This window comes from Pelophylax lessonae (genome assembly GCF_965119305.1).
Source record: "Pelophylax lessonae genome assembly, chromosome: 3".
In the NCBI taxonomy this organism is placed as follows: domain Eukaryota; kingdom Metazoa; phylum Chordata; class Amphibia; order Anura; family Ranidae; genus Pelophylax; species Pelophylax lessonae.
In genome coordinates, this window is record NC_138770.1 from 232,244,375 (window position 1) to 232,262,002 (window position 17,628).

General features: G+C 40.4%; 1 protein-coding gene across 2 annotated transcripts in view; it reads right to left on the reverse strand.

The window, feature by feature from the left end:
* Positions 1 to 16,768, reverse strand: part of ANKUB1 (ankyrin repeat and ubiquitin domain containing 1) — a 48,329-nt gene extending 31,561 nt beyond the window's left edge. For both annotated transcript variants that reach the window (XM_082249996.1, XM_082249995.1), the window contains exons 1-2: positions 16,616 to 16,768; positions 3,547 to 3,690 (exon numbers count right to left, since the gene is read on the reverse strand). In XM_082249996.1, coding sequence (XP_082106122.1) covers positions 3,547 to 3,690; positions 16,616 to 16,705 — 234 coding nt within the window. In that variant the 5' untranslated portion in view covers positions 16,706 to 16,768. The remainder of the gene's footprint in view (positions 1 to 3,546; positions 3,691 to 16,615) is intronic.
* Positions 16,769 to 17,628: the final 860 nt, after the last annotated feature.

Genomic DNA, 17,628 nt, shown 5'->3' on the forward strand with positions numbered 1-17,628 from the left:
TAATGCATAATGATAATATGTGGGCTTTATAACACCCTGTCGCCTGACAAATAGGAGCTGGAAAACAAACTGGGATAAAAATAGACAAAACATTTTTATGAGAAAAGGAGAACATAATCTGTACAAATGGCCATTTTCCAAACTCCGACCAGGCCAAAAATAAAGCAAACTACATTTTCGATCAATAAAGAAAAATACCAGTCTATTTAATTACAGAGATCAATTATTCCTATTTTTAGTCAAGCCTGTGCTTTAGTTGTTCTGTTAACAGTAGAGAGAAAACCATGAAGTGCACGCACAAAACAGGAAATGCAGGGATGCAGAAAAATTGTCCATTAAGCAATGCACACAGCATCTTGCCGTTAAGAATTCATGAGACTTCCTTTTTTCTGTGGTGTTTTTTTTTATAGGTCATCAAAATAAAGCATGCTTATACACATTTTATTAGCTGCCAACATAACTTAAAAACAATACTCATTTGTGACCTCTTCAACTTCCATTCATTCACTTCTATATGTGGGCTTGTGTCATTGGGACAGTTTTCTCGCTCTAAAATAGAGAACGTTTTTTTATCTAGTAAAGCTGAACTCCAGAAAGATATAGAAACCACCAAATATTGCAGATCTGTATTATTAAGTGTATTTTTAATGCAAGCAGTACATGTGCCTGAAACTGACTCGATATCAGTCACATTCAGTTACTGTACAGTCTGTTCAGCAAAGCTCAAAGAGGGAAAGGGAGAAGCAACAGAAGGAGCCAGTTAGGTGTGCTGCAGTGCAAGGAGCTATGCTGATAGGAGGAGAGGGCAGAGTGACAGATCGTTGGTGTGCTGCTTCTATTTTCACTTTCCAGTTTCAAGTTAAGGGAAAGGAGGAGACCTGTGAGGTTGGGTTCACACTGCTGCAATCAAATTTTGCTTCGACTGTCAGTGCGATTATGTGATGCAACTTGGATGTGGTTCGCATATTCTATTGGGCCAGATGTGTGCTGGAATCCCTCTGCACTGCATTGATGTGAACAGACATCATTGAAAAACAATGTGATTTACATTTTCATGTGATTTGAGGTGCATCTGAAATCGCACTAGTGTGAACCAGGTCTAAAGCCTAGTACACAGGGGCCGAATGTCGGGCGGCATCGGCCAGTTCAATAGAAACCGTCTGACATTTGGCCTGTGTGTACAGCAGCCAGTACGACAGAAGCCTGGCCAATGGGCATGGCCAAAGGACATTTGACGGGTAGAATAGTTCTCTCATATGGGTTTAATCTGTGTATGTACCTGTTTGCTGAACTTTAGATAAAACGTATCACTGCAATGATTTCCATTCACAGTCATGTGCAGAGTTGTATAAAGTACTCGAAACCCATACTTGAGTAAAAGTACAAGTGCTCGATCAAAAAGTGACTTGAGTAGAAGTGGAAGTGCTCGATCAAAAAGTGACTTGAGTAGAAGTACTAAAGTATTCAACATTTTTGTACTTAAGTATTGCAAGTTGTTTTTTTTTAAATTTTACTACTCAAGCACTGAAAGTAAAAGTACCAGTAGTTTTGAAAAAAAAATTGCTACTCAAGTACTGAAAGTAAAAGTACAAGTACTGTGTTATGTAGTTATTAAAGAAAGAAGTTAGAAGTTTGAACATCATATTGTTTTTTATTATTTCAAATGCAGCTTTTATTTATACATACAGTAGCATTTATTTTCGTATGCGCTGATAATACACGTTTTGAGCTTCATGAAACCTGCCATCTACTGTTCTGGCAGTGGTAATTTTTATAATAGTAACGAGTAACTATGCAGCACAAAAAAAATATCGGAGTAGAAGTATTGAAATCATTGAAAAAATGTAGTGAAGTAAAAGTGGAAGTAGGAGAAAAAAATTCTACTCTAGGAAAGTACAGATACTGCCTTTCGGTACTTAAGTACAGTAGTGAAGTAGTTCTACTTAGTTACTATACATCTCTGGTCATGTGACCATGTGCATCAGTCCACTTACAATCCATTGTCACCACTACGCTCTTCTAAAAGCACACACATACCAGTTTGATAAACAGTTTTGAGGTTCCAGCTATTTATAATTGACTATGAACACAGATCATTTAACAAAACAATATTACAACAGCACCCTCTGTTCATTTCTACAGCTAGAAAAGATAATGGGCCCTGAAATGAGGCAAAAACATAAAAGATCTACAAAAATAGCACATTAAGCAGAATTCACAAAGGCCTAACATATTTGTTGGTGAAAAAAACCCACACTAAGATAAATATGAAGGTTGCCATTGCTGACCACCTTCTGAAAAAGCCTGTTGCCTGACTGTCTCTGACTTCGATAGTTGAGGTTGATGACCTGGATAATCATGCATTTCAGGAAAGTCAGAGAGAAGTTAGACTTTAGAGAGAAACAATTAAAGTTATTGGATCAGCATGACATCCAGAGACTAGTATTTACAAAAGGAAAGGTTTGCAATGGCAGCTTCAATTCCATTCTTCTTCATAGGGTTTTCCATTTCTGCCCATCCTCTCCTCATCCATTCTATGTCCCTTTTTTGTGTGTGTTGTTTTTCAACATGGTGCTTAAAAGCTGAAATCCAGAAAACTAAAAAGGTCCTCCACTGCAGTGGGATTTGTTTATTCCTAGGGGATCAAGAATAGCACTTTACCTTACCCAAGCCTCTGCTCCTGCAGGCTCCTTCATGCTGCTAGACCACTCCCTGAAGCCTCTTCCCCCCTGTGCTCCGGCAGTCTAAGTTCCTCTGATATCATCAAGACAGATGCTGGAACCATAGCCCTGCAATGGACAGGAGAACGCCAAGAGACAGTAGGAGAGCGCCCCCTGCCAGGGGAGCAGAGAACTGGGGTAAGTAAACATGCAGTTACTGTCCTCTGCACTAAACAAGCCTTAACCCATGCAAGGGAGAATTTTTAGGTTTCCTGAGGTCAACTTTAGGCCTCATGCACACTGACCATTTAAACAGCTGCTTCTAGGGGCGTCTGGCGTTTTTTTTTTTTTTTCCTGCCTCTAAACTCCCCTGCATGTTAGCCTTTGTGTCCATGCAAACATAGGCTTTAAGCAGTGTTTAGTGGCAGGAGCTTTTAGAGGCAGGAAAACAACCCCACTACTAGTGGGTCCAAGAGCAGCAGAGTTTGGGCAGAAAAAATGCTTGATGCTGCTAAACGTACCTAAACACTAGGCTTGTTTAGCACTTGAGCATTTATTCATTTAAATAGCCAGAATAAATTATTGTTCTGGCCAATTAAATTAAAAAATTAAGTTAACACCCAAGCTCTTGACACCCATAAATGCTCCTAAAAGCTTGTAAAAGCTGTAGACACTTTTACAAGCATCAGGCGTTTTTTCTGCCAAAATGCTTCTACCAGGAGGAGAGGCTTTGAAGAAAGTTTGCAAAATGTCCTGCGTGCGTGAAGCCTAAATCAACAAGAAATTGTAGATGTTATAGTTTTTCTTTATTTAGCTTTTAGTGAGTGAATAAACATCACTAACAAATAATGTATGCCCACACACATTATGAACGGCCAATCTTTACCTTAATAATACATTTAATAGTAGAACAAAGAGTAACGCCAGCATCTGCGAGGACCCACTCATCTCTCAGCACTCCTCCTGCATATGTCAGCTCCAGATATCGTCTCCCTTGTTTGTCATCTGACAGGTGGATGTGAAAAAAGTCCTACAAAACAAACATTCTGTTGACGTGAATCAGTTCTGAACAGTTGCGTGTATTTGTGGTAAATACGGTAGAGTTCAGCATAAATCAGATCAAAATGAGGACATCAACACCCACTTCATTCTGCAAACTTTGAAGATTTTATTCCATTAGAGTGTATCAAAATACAGCTAAATGCCCTAAGACTTTGAAAGCATTTCACACTTTTGCTGCCTAGCAACCAACTCTTTGTTAAATGGTTCTCATAGACTTTAGAAAATAGATTCAATTCATGATCCAAGCTGGTTGATTTTCTAAAGGCTTTTAAGTTGCTCGCATGGCAGAGGAATTTTCCCCAGCGCTTAGTGAATGAAGGGAAATTTCACTTTGCACAGAATACCCAATCACGAGCAAGGAAATTTAAAAATGCAACATTTGTGCTTGTACATGATTGGAGGATGGAAGTCAGCAGAGCTTCACCTTATTCACTAAGTTCTAGGAAAATGCTGTAAATCAACCATTTGTCTGTAGAGCAGCACACGGCAGTCCCAAGGGTTCCTAGTAATCAAAAAGTAAGGCTACAAAATCTTGCATGTGTAGCGCTACACCTAAAGGAGCCAATGGAAATTGCCCAGGTTCTGTTCCCAGTAGAGTGCCCTGCAGCCAGGAATACGTTCACAGTCACTCTTTGCCTCAATAACCAGTCTAGGGGTGCTCTTTTTGTTTTTTGAATAACTGGGATAGGGTTGAGGGAACAGAGTGGGATACTCCGAAAAGATAACTATGTACAAGTTTCTGTAAAGCTGAAGCAGAAGTCATTGCAATAGCAAACTGTAGACTTCACTTTGTAGTAGAGCAGGTAAAAAGCATGCTTCTTTTCTTCTTTCTTTAGAGCAACCAGAGCAGAGTCCCTTCACAGAGAACTAGATAGACTAAGCTCTTCAGGACACCAGCCGATGTTCCCTTTGGTCAAACACACAGCTGACTCTCTAACACAAGAGGGGTGGCAGCAGCCCAAAAGTCTCTAAGATCTCTCACAGCAATCTGTATTTACAAATGTGCATGGAAAGTTGGTTGCCTCCTTCCAACATCCACGCGACACCTTTCTCCTGTGATACCAGACTAAATCTTCAGACAAAAGCCCCTCAGTCAGCTCTCTGTAGCTTCAGAATGCAGGACCATGTCACTGACCTGAGGCCTCTAACAAACAGCAAACGCATGGCAGCGCTGCCCAAATGGCAGCAAGTCCTCTAGGCTGAACAAATGTAAAAACAAAATTACTGCGCTAACTCAAAAAGTGTAAAAAGCAGCTAACACCAATCACTAGACAAAGGAGTGATGAACAGTAAAACCAAGAGAAGATGTAAATGTGTAGCGCTAATGATAATGATAATGTCCGACAACATATAAAGTCCAATCAAAAAATTCCATAGAAATAAAAAACGTATAAATGGTGATGAAAAATAAATCCAACACGAAAAAATGATGTAAATTAGTTGTGCAGCAAATCCCCACACCAGTGAAGGTAGAAAATAGATTGCGCTCACCAAATGGATGGGACCCCAAATACCTTATAGTATAGGGGTCAAACAGGCTTGAAAGAGTGATGGAGTGTCCCCACAGGATTCACCGACCACGATGGACAACGTGTAGATCTCCAGCAGATATGATCAGTCAAAGACTCCACTTCCAAACAATGGATGGTGTATCAGAAAAAAAGGGGGACATATATAGCTTAATTTGTAATTTAAGTTGCGCTAAGTATGATCAATGGAGGTATAAAGTCCACAAAGTCCCAACAATAAATGAAGATAACAAAATCCTGGATATAATCCTGGACCGGACTCCCTTAAGGGTATGCGCTTACCAGATAAAGGTAAGAAAGAAGCAGATGCTCTCTTATGTCTTGTCACCTTGATAGAAGATCCAGGCCCACGTAAACTCAATGGTCATTGGATCATGAAAAAAATGTAAAAATACGCAATAGCGTAAAACCCAACAACTAGGTATATTACCACCACAGTGTGTAATGGAAGATTTGTGTGTGGAATGAACCACCACCACCAAGGATCACTGTAAACAGTGAACTAATGTAAATAAAAAGAATGATAAAGTGATAAATACCCCTTACCAGAGACAGATAAGGGTAAATGCAAACAAAACAATTGATGTGTTCCAGCTGAAGTTGCCTCTTACCAGACGACAATAATAGAAAGCACAAGTGAAGAAAAGCAATGATGAAGAAAGTGAGTGTTGAACCATCACCAGCTAGATCAGCCTCTTACCAAATGAAATATAAAACAAGTGTGTACAATTCAATCCAATGTGATAACAGGATTCAATGCCAGAAAGCACCAGTAGGGGTCGCCTCTTACCAGATCTATTAATCAGCCACGCCTGTATGATATCAATACTTTGGGGGTCCGACCATGGACTTGAAAGACTGGTCCTTGGAATTATCCAAAAGTTCACCAATCTTCGCAAGATCAGAGTCATGCAGCGGTGGCTTTGAGTTTAGTCCAGGATTTTGTCATCTTCATTTATTGTTGGGACTTTGTGGACTTTATACCTCCATTGATCATACTTAGCGCAACTTAAATTACAAATATTTCTTAGGGTGTGGTCACACTGGAAGTTGCTGCTGTTTTATTTACTTCCTTTAGTGCGGTTAATCCCCCTTTATATACCATATATAGCTTAATATTGCTAAAAACAATTTATTTTAAAAGTAGCTGATACACTTACAGACATCCGTGAAAGAATAGCGTATATAGTATAAAACAGCTGGGCTGACTAGGTCCTTCCTGGGATTGGCCAGGGCAATAAAATATTCATACTGCTGTTTGCATCTATGTTCCAGAGGATTCTACTGTTCTCCAGAGGAAACCAGAGGAAGCAGGCAAACCAGCAGCAGCTGAAATACTGAGCAGACCTAATGCCCCATACACACGTGCAGATTATCTGCAGACTTTTGTCTGCAGACTTACCAAAACCATATAATATGAGGTCAAACCTAAACACTTTCAATTTGTATGCAATCCGGCAGGCCCTTGCACTACATAGAAAAGGTAAGTCTGCAGACAAAAGTCTGCAGATAATCTGCACGTGTGTATGGGGCATAACACACATCACATGCAGCTGCATTAATTACAGTGAGACAAGCTAAATTTACCTAACAAGAAAAATGCATCTCCACTGAACACAGTGAGCCAGAACTAAGTATACCTAATTCTAGCGCCTATCTAGGAGGGTGTTACACATGGTCACTATTTTCCCTGGAATTGCAACTGCCTTCCTGAGGCTTCTCCACCTTTCTACACAGCTCCATACAGGGGCATTTGTTTAACTTCAGTGCTCCCCTTTAAGGGTGAAACTGGCCAAAAAGATATTGCGAACCAGATTTATTTAGTGTTGTTAGATCTGAACCTAAGTGTGAGCAAATATAATCTAAATAGGCAATAACTCTAAAAAGAGCCAGGCTCTAAAAAGAAGGCTTTTAAAAGAGCCAAGTGTACTCTTGCTTGAATTTTGGTGCCCTTTGTGTATCTGTCTAGTAATTCAGCAGGGAACAACTCCTGAACTTTGTCCCTGTGCAGGGGCTTCCTGTAATAAAATAACAGTCATTGTTGCTGTCACTCCATGTGCAGGGTGACTGGTCTTGTATACACCCCCCTTAAATTCTTACGTTTCTGCAAGCAGCCTGTAGTGGGTGGAACTGCTAGGTCCCTCCCACAATAATGTTTTCTGCAAAGGCTAAGCACAGAACAATATTGATGTCAACACCACATCATAAAGTAATATTTGGGCTTTCAAGGGCATTTAGTGTACATTAGAACTTTTATTTAAATATAATCCTAAACAACCACAAATTATATAAATCTACTAATGTCTGGAGTTCAACTTTAAAGGTGCTTACAGCCATCAGAGAACCTTTGCCATTTACGGTTGGATTGGGAAATGATTGTACATCTGCAGGCCACAGCTTACCAAAGCAAATATCTTCTACTCAAGCTTACTTAGGAGAAAGTGTACTGGCTGTGTTGGATTCTTCCTTGCCAATCATTATTACTGTTCCTCCTTTTCTTCTGCTTGTGCCACAATCACTCAGTTAAGAGATTGTTTCACAACCAGATGGTACATGCACAGCCAGATGCCGTCTAATGTCTGCTGGCTATTTATAGAGGCTACCCCCTATCTGCTCCACTTTGTTTTAATCCAGACATTTATAATCCACTATTCAGCAGATTTAGAGGAACAATCTCACCCAGAATATCCTGCCAACCACTGGCACAAACAAATGCCCAATGAAAGCTGATCTGTGTTCATGAAATTGCAAGAAAACCATGCCACTCCAAATTCCAAAATTCTCCCCAGCTGCAGGTAAACCCAGGTGCCGGCCAGAGAAGCCTGTCCTTGCTCCCTGTTCTATGTGCCAATGCAAAAAACAAAGGGTCATCTACCATTGGTGGGCAGCCCTTTGTTTCCTTTTCTGATCTATGATTGGTTGCAGAGTCACTATACTCACTGTATTGGTCTTTGGCATTTTCGATATAAGCTTTTCTAAAATGTCTCCATATTTGTTCTGTCCCATTGTATATCACTTGATACATAAAAAATACATGTTTTCGCATTCAGCAATATACTGCTTATCCTGCTATACCCTCATAGTAGCTAAATCTACATATAGTGTTTTTCTCTACATGTAAGCTCAAGTAGAGAAGTTTACCAAGAGAAGAACCTTACTGATTATCAGAAAACACCTTAACCTTGTTGTGAAGGATGCCCTTCTATGTCTGTCCGCATGTTTCCGCTCCCTGCTTAAAAGACTATATTGAGGATTAGTTTATATGTCTGTGACAAACTCCCCTCTTTTGAGTTGCCACGAATACCTGAAGAGGACTACTTGTCAGCCTCTTACCATGTGATTATGGTCCCATGTTGAAACACTTGTTTTTCCCCTGCTGTTGAATCCATACGTATGTGATCTGAACGCCATTCAGTAATAATGTGCGCTCAGATCTAAGCTATCTGGGGATATGTTGAATGTACCTGTTTTATGCAATAAGCTGCATAGTTATATAGTATCATGTATTTTGCTGTCCTTGGGAGATGAGTGGATCACTTCTCAATTGTCTCCAGGACAAAAGACTGTGTAGAACCAGTTTTGGGCAGACAAGCAATGTGTACTGCCAGGCCAAATAGACTTGTACTAACTTTGGAACCCATGGTCCGATTCGTGCCATTTTTTTAATATGTTGTTCCCCTAAATGGATTGATTGTGAATATGTATTTGTATAAAGATTGGATGTATAGTTATAAAGTTACAGCATGTGGGTAAAACTGCATTTTTCCTGCCTGTGATAATTATGTTAACCATTGTTTACCATAATTACATCACAGACAGAGGGGGGGGGGGGGGAATTTTATGTGGATTGTAACCTTTGTGTTGTTGGTTAATGTGTATTTGTTGTGGGTGTCTCCCTTGCATGGGGGCAGGGGATAAAATAAATTGTAGTTTGAAATGCCTGTGGTGGCTTCCAGTAAAGTGCGTTCCAGCAGTCAGCTTTGGCTCATGTGTGGAATTATTCAGCGATACCAGCGATTTCTTATTTGGCGAATTGGGGATTCTTCAACTATTGGGGATTAAGTAATTACAAGGCGGTGAGATACAGTGATACCGTCACACTTGTGTTTTTTTCTTTACTGAGTGAATTGCTTTACAATACACATCAGTACAGGAACATGTAGTTAGCTATTGTTTACTTCCTTTGAAAATGCTCCCTGTCCATCCCTGGCTTCCATTACTTACTGTATCTAGATGCACACATAAGAGGTCTTCAGTTGCCATGTGCAAATTGTGATCTTCTATGTGCTACTGTATAGAGAAGCTGTCAGGACAGCCGTTACCAGTGATAGCTTAGGCTCCAACCCAGTGCTGAAGGCACAAAACAGTTGGCTCATGGAAGACTCCAGCAATGGATTAAAGGATTACCTTTTATAGCTAAGATGAGCTGTGCTTTATGAAAATTTGGCTTGGTGTCCACCATAGTTAGCTATCCATTAAATCATTGTAACTTGTGTAACAGATAGTAATGTTACTGGTTGCAGAAGTCTTTTTCTGTCACAAGATGGCAGTAACAATTGTGCTTTATTTAGCCAGTACCTGGCATTAAGCAGTGGCACCATGGGAGATATAGTTTGGGGGAGGATCTGGACAGCTACCATGTTTGGGAAGCAACTAGATTGCCCAGGTGTACCTGAGAGCAGGAGGGGTCATATAAAAAGGAAAGCCCGGGAAAGAATGGGGTAGTTGGAGAACTCGCCAACTGGAGGGAGAGATGAAGAAGAAGTGCTGTGCTGTATTGTGCTTGCTGAGCTGTTCCTGTGCTGAGTTTAGCTGGACCCTGCCACATCCAGTGACCAGGAGGCTGGATCGGGCAGAGTTCGCTGCATAATTGGCTGTTCCAGTGCCCACTCTGACACGCTTGTTGGTGAACTAGGCCCCCATCCCCCAAATCTGCTGAGGAGTTGCCAAGAAGCTTGCCATCTCACCTGCTGCCAGCATCAGTAAACTACAGAAAAAAGGGGGCCCCACCTCCAGTCATCTAATCATCTGCCTTCAGAGAACTACAGAGAAAGGAAATCCGTTAGCAAATAACCTAAGTCATAGACCCCCATACCTGCTGTTGTATGAACTGCTCTGGCTGTTCAAGACTAGGCTCAATGGAGTTATCTGATCTGCTTCACAGGGTACTGCTATTATTCACTCCATTACATGTAATTACACCTGAAATGTCAGGATGGGAAAAGATATAGAGGCTAGTCTCGACTCTTTGTGCAATAACAAAGAGTTGGTCATACGACCAGGTACATTGATTTTTACCTCCAGCCTTTGGTGCAAATGATGCCCTCCTTTATTAAGGATATTCGACATGTTAATAATTTACTGTCAAGTTATGTACCCAAAGAGAGACTGTGGTTGGTGACAGGAGATGTTACCTCACTTTTTAAGTTTATCCTTCATGACCTTGGTTTAGCTGCAGTTAGGTTTTATTTAGAATGTGATTCTGGCCTACCTGTTAATCAGGTGTCTTTCATTATGGAATTTTTGAAATTTATTGGCTACGCTTAATTATTTTTACTTTGACAATCAGTTTTTTCGTCAGGATGGGGGTGTAACAATGGGGGCTAAATATGCCACCAGTCTTGCAAACCTCCTTATGGCCCGGTGGGAGGAGGATGTCATCTATGCCCAACAGAGACCCCAGGTGGTACTGTGGGCAAGGTATATAGATGACGTCCTCCCCCTATGGGATGGTGGAGGTCCGGAGCTGACACAATTCATGAGCTATCTGAATACTAACAACAGAGGGATACACCTGAATTATAAAGCAGATTAGGAGGCAATACATTTTTTAGACCTCACTATTTCCATTAGGGGTGATGAGTTTGTTACCGCAACATACTTTAAACCTACCGACAGGAATTCTTATATTCCTGTCGATAGTTGTCACCATGTGTATGAGGTTGAGGCACAATTGCACTGAGGTGAGTGAGTTTTTAACACAAGCCGAGGTTTTTACTCAGAGATTTGTGGAGAAGAGTTATGACCTTCCTTCTCTTCAGAATATTTTGCGTTAGGTTGCTCAAATGAATAGGGCAGATCTCTTGAAAAAAAAAAAAAAAAGAGAGATAAGATCTCACATATAGTTTCTTTTATCACCACCTTTTCTACCAAACATCAGAGCGTAAAATGCCTCATTCAAAAACATGGGCATATTTTGGGCAATGATCGTGTGTTAGGTACCATCTTACCTGACATCTTCCTTGTTTGGTTTCAGGGTTTAATCCTGAGATCGACTATTTGATAGATCTTTCAGATTCGAGTATCGAGGGCCATGTATTAAATTAAGTTTGTAATTTTTGACTTCATGGCAATTTTTGTGTCAATTCTTTGTCGCCTCGATTTGAGTAGATGGCGTTTTGATAGTTTGGCGACTCCATATGAAATACACTGGAGGTGAGGCCAGTAAGGATGGGATAACTTCCCTCTTTTAAGATGGCTGAACTTGCGTGGACTGCCCGAGGCTCAGACTGAGGCGTGGTTGCTGTTCATTTGAGAGTGGTGAGTCAACACGCCGCCCGTGCCCCAGGAGGACATCAGATTGTGACGAAGCGTGAGATTGAGCGGCATGCTGACTTTACCGCGTATTGTGATCCCAGGAGGATGGCGAGTGTGTACTAGCCAGCCAGCTATACTGTTTACATGCAGTTTCATGCCGCACAATTGTAAGTGCAATATTTTATATAGTCAATAAAGTTTAAAGCGGTTTTACACTATGGAGAGTTTTTTGTTATTTTTTTAGGGAATGTCACTATGCGAGAAGATCTGAAGTTGGACAATATGCTGCATAGCTCTCAAGGGAGACTGCATCCATAATCGTTTATCCATCTTGGAGGAATAAAAAGCCCTGCCTGAGTTTAACCTGTAAGTGTTACTAAACTCTCATCCAAGAGGTCCAGTTTATCTGGTAAAAAGGCATTCTTGATTCGGTGGGGGTCGCATCACTACTTTGGTGGCGGAGGGAGTAATTATCATGTGGAAGAAATTTTTTTGGACTTTTTCTTCATTTGTTATGCTGGCCATACACCTGCCGAAAAATCGTTCGAACATCTGTCATTTGGTCCAATCGTCCGTTTTTCGTCCAGTTAATGGGCACAAATAGAAAATCGTTTTCAACTTTTCAGAGCCGAAAAATCGAAGGAACAGTTTTGAAAATCTGCCAGCTGAACGATAAACGAACGATAAATTGAAAGGTTAATGTGTTTCTCTGCCGACCTGTTTGCACTAGGTATATGTGACAAACTGAACGAAAAATGGATTCATTTATGTCCATTGAACGATTTATCTGTCAAAATTTGGTCATTACATGATGGCACGCTCGTCTGCTCTCACGGCCGATTTTTCGTTATTTGAAAATGAGTTTGTCGGATATTTCGGCTAGTGTATGGCCAGCATTAATTTTACACTGGTGTCATATCACTGCTGTGAAAGGACTTTCTCTCCTTTGGTTCAATTTACACAGTTTATATTGTTTTGATGCACAATTTGTTGGTTCACTGTATATTTAGTGCAACTGTCAACTGTAGCATAGTGCAACTGTGTTTTAGTTTGACATGTAATTACTGCAACCAAGCACACTACTACATCGAACCACTGCAACCGTGCTCACGGTTACATATAACTACTGTTACTGTGTACACCCTAGCTACTGGCTGCTGCAACTGGGTTTGTCTCCTTCTATGTATTCATCTGCACCCAAAGAGTCCCCTCCTTCATTAAGATCAATCTCCTAGACACATTGCTACAATACCCAGTTCCTAGACTTACTCTCATTTCCCTGCACACCAATGTTCTTAAAAGGACCCCAACATAGCTGGCAGAATGACTACCACAAAGACTTAAGCTGGCCATACACTAGCTGAAATATCGGGCAAACTCATTTTTGAAAAAAAGAAAAATCAACCGAATTTTGAACGATAAATCATTCAATGGATATAAATGAATCAGTTTTTTGTTCAGATTGCACTTTTCACGTACAGTGGGGATCGAAAGTTTTGGCACCCCAGGCAAAAATTTGTATTAATGTGCATAAAGAAGCCAAGGAAAGATGGAAAAATCTCCAAAAGGCATCAAATTACAGATTAGACATTCTTATAATATGTCAACAAAAGTTAGATTTTATTTCCATCATTGACACTTTCAAAATTACAGAAAACAAAAAAATGGCATCTGCAAAAGTTTGGGCACCCTGCAGAATTTATAGCATGCACTGCCCCCTTTGCAAGGCTGAGACCTGCCAGGGTCATGGATTGTTCTCAATCATCATCTGGGAAGACCAGGTGATGTCAATCTCAAAGGTTTTTAAATGCCCAGACTCATCTGACCTTGCCCCAACAATCAGCACCATGGGATCTTCTGAGCAGTTGTCTAGAAAACTGAAACTGAAAATAGTTGAAGCTCACAAAGCTGGAGAAGGCTATAAGAAGATAGCAAAGCGTTTTCAGATGTCAATATCTTCTGTTCGGAATGTAATTAAGAAATGACAGTCATCAGAAACAGTGGAAGTTAAAGCAAGATCTGTAAGACCAAGAAAAATATCAGACAGAAAGAGCTTGCAGGATTGTGAGAAAAACAATTCAAAACCCACGTTTGACTGCATGATCCCTCCAGAAAGATCTGGCAGACACGGGAGTTGTGGTACACTATTCCACTATAAAGAGATACTTGTACAAATATGGTCTTCATGCAAATGAACATATAGACAAGCCTGATGCATTTTGGAAACAAGTTCTGTGGACCGATGAGATTAAAATTGAACTTTTTGGCCGGAATGAGCAAAGGTACGTTTGGAGAAGACAGGGCACAGAATTTAATGAAAAGAACCTCTGTCCAACTGTTAAGCATGGGGGTGGATCAATCATGCTTTGGGGTTGTATTGCAGCCAGTGGCACAGGGAACATCTCACGAGTAGGAGGAAAAATGGATTCAATAAAATTTAGCAAATTTTGGATGGTAACTTGATGCAATCTGTGGAAAAGCTAAAGTTAAAGAGAGAATGGCTTTTACAAATGGATAATGATCCTAAACACACCTCGAAATCCACGGGGGCTTACATCAAGAGGCGTAAACTGAAGGTTTTGCCATGGCCTTCACAATCCCCTGACCTCAACATAATTGAAAATCTATGGATAGACCTTAAAAGAGCAGTGCATGACAGACAGCCCAGAAATCTCAAAGAACTGGAAGACTTTTGTAAGGAAGAATGGGTAAAGATACCTAAAACAAGAATTGAAAGACTCTTGGCTGGCTACAAAAAGCGCTTACAAGCTGTGATACTTGCCAAAGGGGGCAGTACAAGATATTAACTCTGCAGAGTGCCCAAACTTTTGCAGACGCCATTTTTTTGTTTTCTGTTATTTTGAAAGTGTAAATGATGGAAATAAAATCTAACTTTTGTTGACATATTATAAGAATGTCTAATTTGTAATTTGATGCCTTTTGGAGATTTTTCCATCTTTCCTTGACTTCTTTATGCACATTAATGCAAACTAACTTTCGATCCCCACTGTATGCCTAGTGCAAACAAGTAGGCCGAGAAATACATTAACCTTTAAATTTATCGTTCGTTCGGCGGATTTTCAAAACTGTTCCTTCGATTTTTCGGCTCTGAATAGTTAAAAAACGATTTTCTATTTGTGCCCATTAACTGGACGGAAAAGGAACGATCGGACCAAATGACAGATTTTCAAACGATCTTTCGGCTAGTGTATGGCCAGCATTACTCAAAACCCTCTTTCTTGAGGGCAGATTTGTGTCTAAAGATGTATCTTGCAGGCCTATATTTAGCCCCTTTGTTTGAGAGCTCTCAAGCGACATAGTTGATCTATGTTGTTACACTTGTTTAGTCATTTGGGGCGATTTAGCTCATAAGGAGAGCTACTGTTTATGCCTTTGGGGTCACCGTATATGCTGGAGTCTGAAGCTCCCATAAGAGGACACATGAGATCAATTATACAGTCATTATTGTGTTCATGCTAATTGACTTGAATGTGCCAATATACTTTGTTATACGTTTACTAAATAAACCCTGTCAGTACAGCCTGTTTGTCTTTTATAGAGTTGTAAATCTAATTCCAATTCTAATTGTGTGCCTGCTGAGGTTTTTAGAAAGGTGTACTGGTGGTGTCAGTGAGGGTGATACCTCACATAGGGCTGGACCAAAATAGTGGACCCAAATTACCAGTGGTTCCTGGGGGGGTATCGCTTCACTTGTAATATTTTTAGCCATTTTTATCCATAAATGTATTCTACTCTGTGTGTAAAATAATACTACCCCTTCTAAGTTAATGAATATGTCATACCATATACATAGCCATAGCCAATGGTAGATTTAGGATAATTATGCCAGGACACTGCAGCAGATTGCATTCAGTCTCCTGCATTTAGAACCCCATCACTGTCGTAAAGTTAATGTGGTTTTCAGTGCAAATCTGAAAAAAAAAGCCTAAACATTTTAGGCAGTGTACCTTCCACAATAATTCAATATTTACAGATTACAAAATACAGTACCCATGCCTAATATTTATCTATATTTTGTGATCCAAAATCATACCTGTGTGTTTTTTTATTTTATAAAGTGTACATAAAAGCAAAATGTTTTTGTTCCTAGGTTTGGATACGGTAGGAAGAAGTAAACCCTTGTATTGGTGTCTGTCCCTGCTGGGAAGATTTGTCCTTCTATTTGTCCTGGTGACCACTGTCACAGAGACAGTTAGTGAGGGGAAATATAAACATTATTGGTTGTCATCATAGCAAGATGTGGGTGAAAATCTTCCAATAGTGACATTGGTTTATGTAACAACTCTCTAACACAGGAATTCTGTTCACTTGAGACACATTTCCTTTAATTTTCTGTTGCATCTCCACAACAGAATGTAAAATCTCCCCAAAGTTACATAGACTGCAAGTAATAACTGGCCTTGACCCTTCAAATACTCCATCCAAAACTAAAGCTGGCCATAGCAATCACTTGATTCTCCCATCAACACAGACTGTGGACAGGGGAATCCCACCCGCGAAGCCATTGTGTTCTCCTGAGGGGGGGTTAGCTGTCCCTACCGGGAGAACAAAGTGATTTCTGCTAGCAGGTATAACAACCGCTAGCAATATTCCTATGTAAAATCCAGCAGGCTGGTTGATCAATCAACTTGGGTACATTCAGCCTGCACATATATGGTATAGATCTTGGCTGCTTCCTGCTGAACCGACCGAGATTTGAGCCATTCATTGTCGGCTTAAGCAAAACATCAAAGAAAAATTCACAGCCCTTTTCTTCCTAGGAATCTACCAAACGCTGACACTGACAATATATAGATAAGCGATTACCTTGATCATCCGTTTGGCATCCTTTACAGTTTGTCCAGGAAGAATGTCGAAAGATTCACAGATACCTTCAAAAGCTATAAAGACCTTCATGTTAAGGTTGTGCAGATATTCGTGGTTGTTGTGCTGTCAGTGGATCTACACAGCTAACTTAGGTCTTTGCCATCGCATGACTTGATCTCTATCGCTATTACTGTCGGTTACAAAGAAGGGACAGGTACATTACTGAGGCTAATTCTTCTGCCAAACTGAAAAGGAATAATCTCCACCCAGCCTTAGACAAACCACAAACAAGACAAGTGCCTACAGGTTGGTCGCTATCTTAACGAACAACAGTGTAAGCACCTACACACACCAGCCTGGGTTTACTCTACATTTTATGTCAACAGACATTAATATTAATCTCGCTGCTCTGTAATACAGGGGTTTTAAGATACATAAAGTGTTTGCATTCTTTGTCTGACATTTGTTTGCAAACTCTAGACAAACATATATGACTCTGTAATCTCTATGTTGTTATAACAACAAAATCACAAGACATTGTAAATAGCAGTGAAGGGATAAGTAATATATAATAAAGGACATGGTACAATGTATTGTATAAAATTGGACCCGTGACATGTAGAAATCAGGATTCCCACATCCTGTGTGTTTTGGAAATATCAAAGAGGAAGTGTTCTAACCACAGTCCTGATCTAAAATGACCACGAAACATGAACCAAATGAAGTTTCTTTTAAAGGAGATGTTTGGGAATCCGTTTATGGTTACCTAGGTGGATGCAGCATCGGTCCAATGCAGCATCTGTCCTCCGGGGCCTCTGCAATGAGAACCGAGCAATCGAACATCACCGATCGCTCAGTTCTGACAGCTCCCCGAGCAGAGAGCTGCTGACTGTCAGTCACAGCTCTCTGCTCTGCCCTCTCCTTGCTCATTGGAGTGCTGAGCTGTGGAGGGCGGCCGGTGTAACATTAGAAAACCCTACCTCGTTAGAATTCCATACCCTCGTCACTTCCTG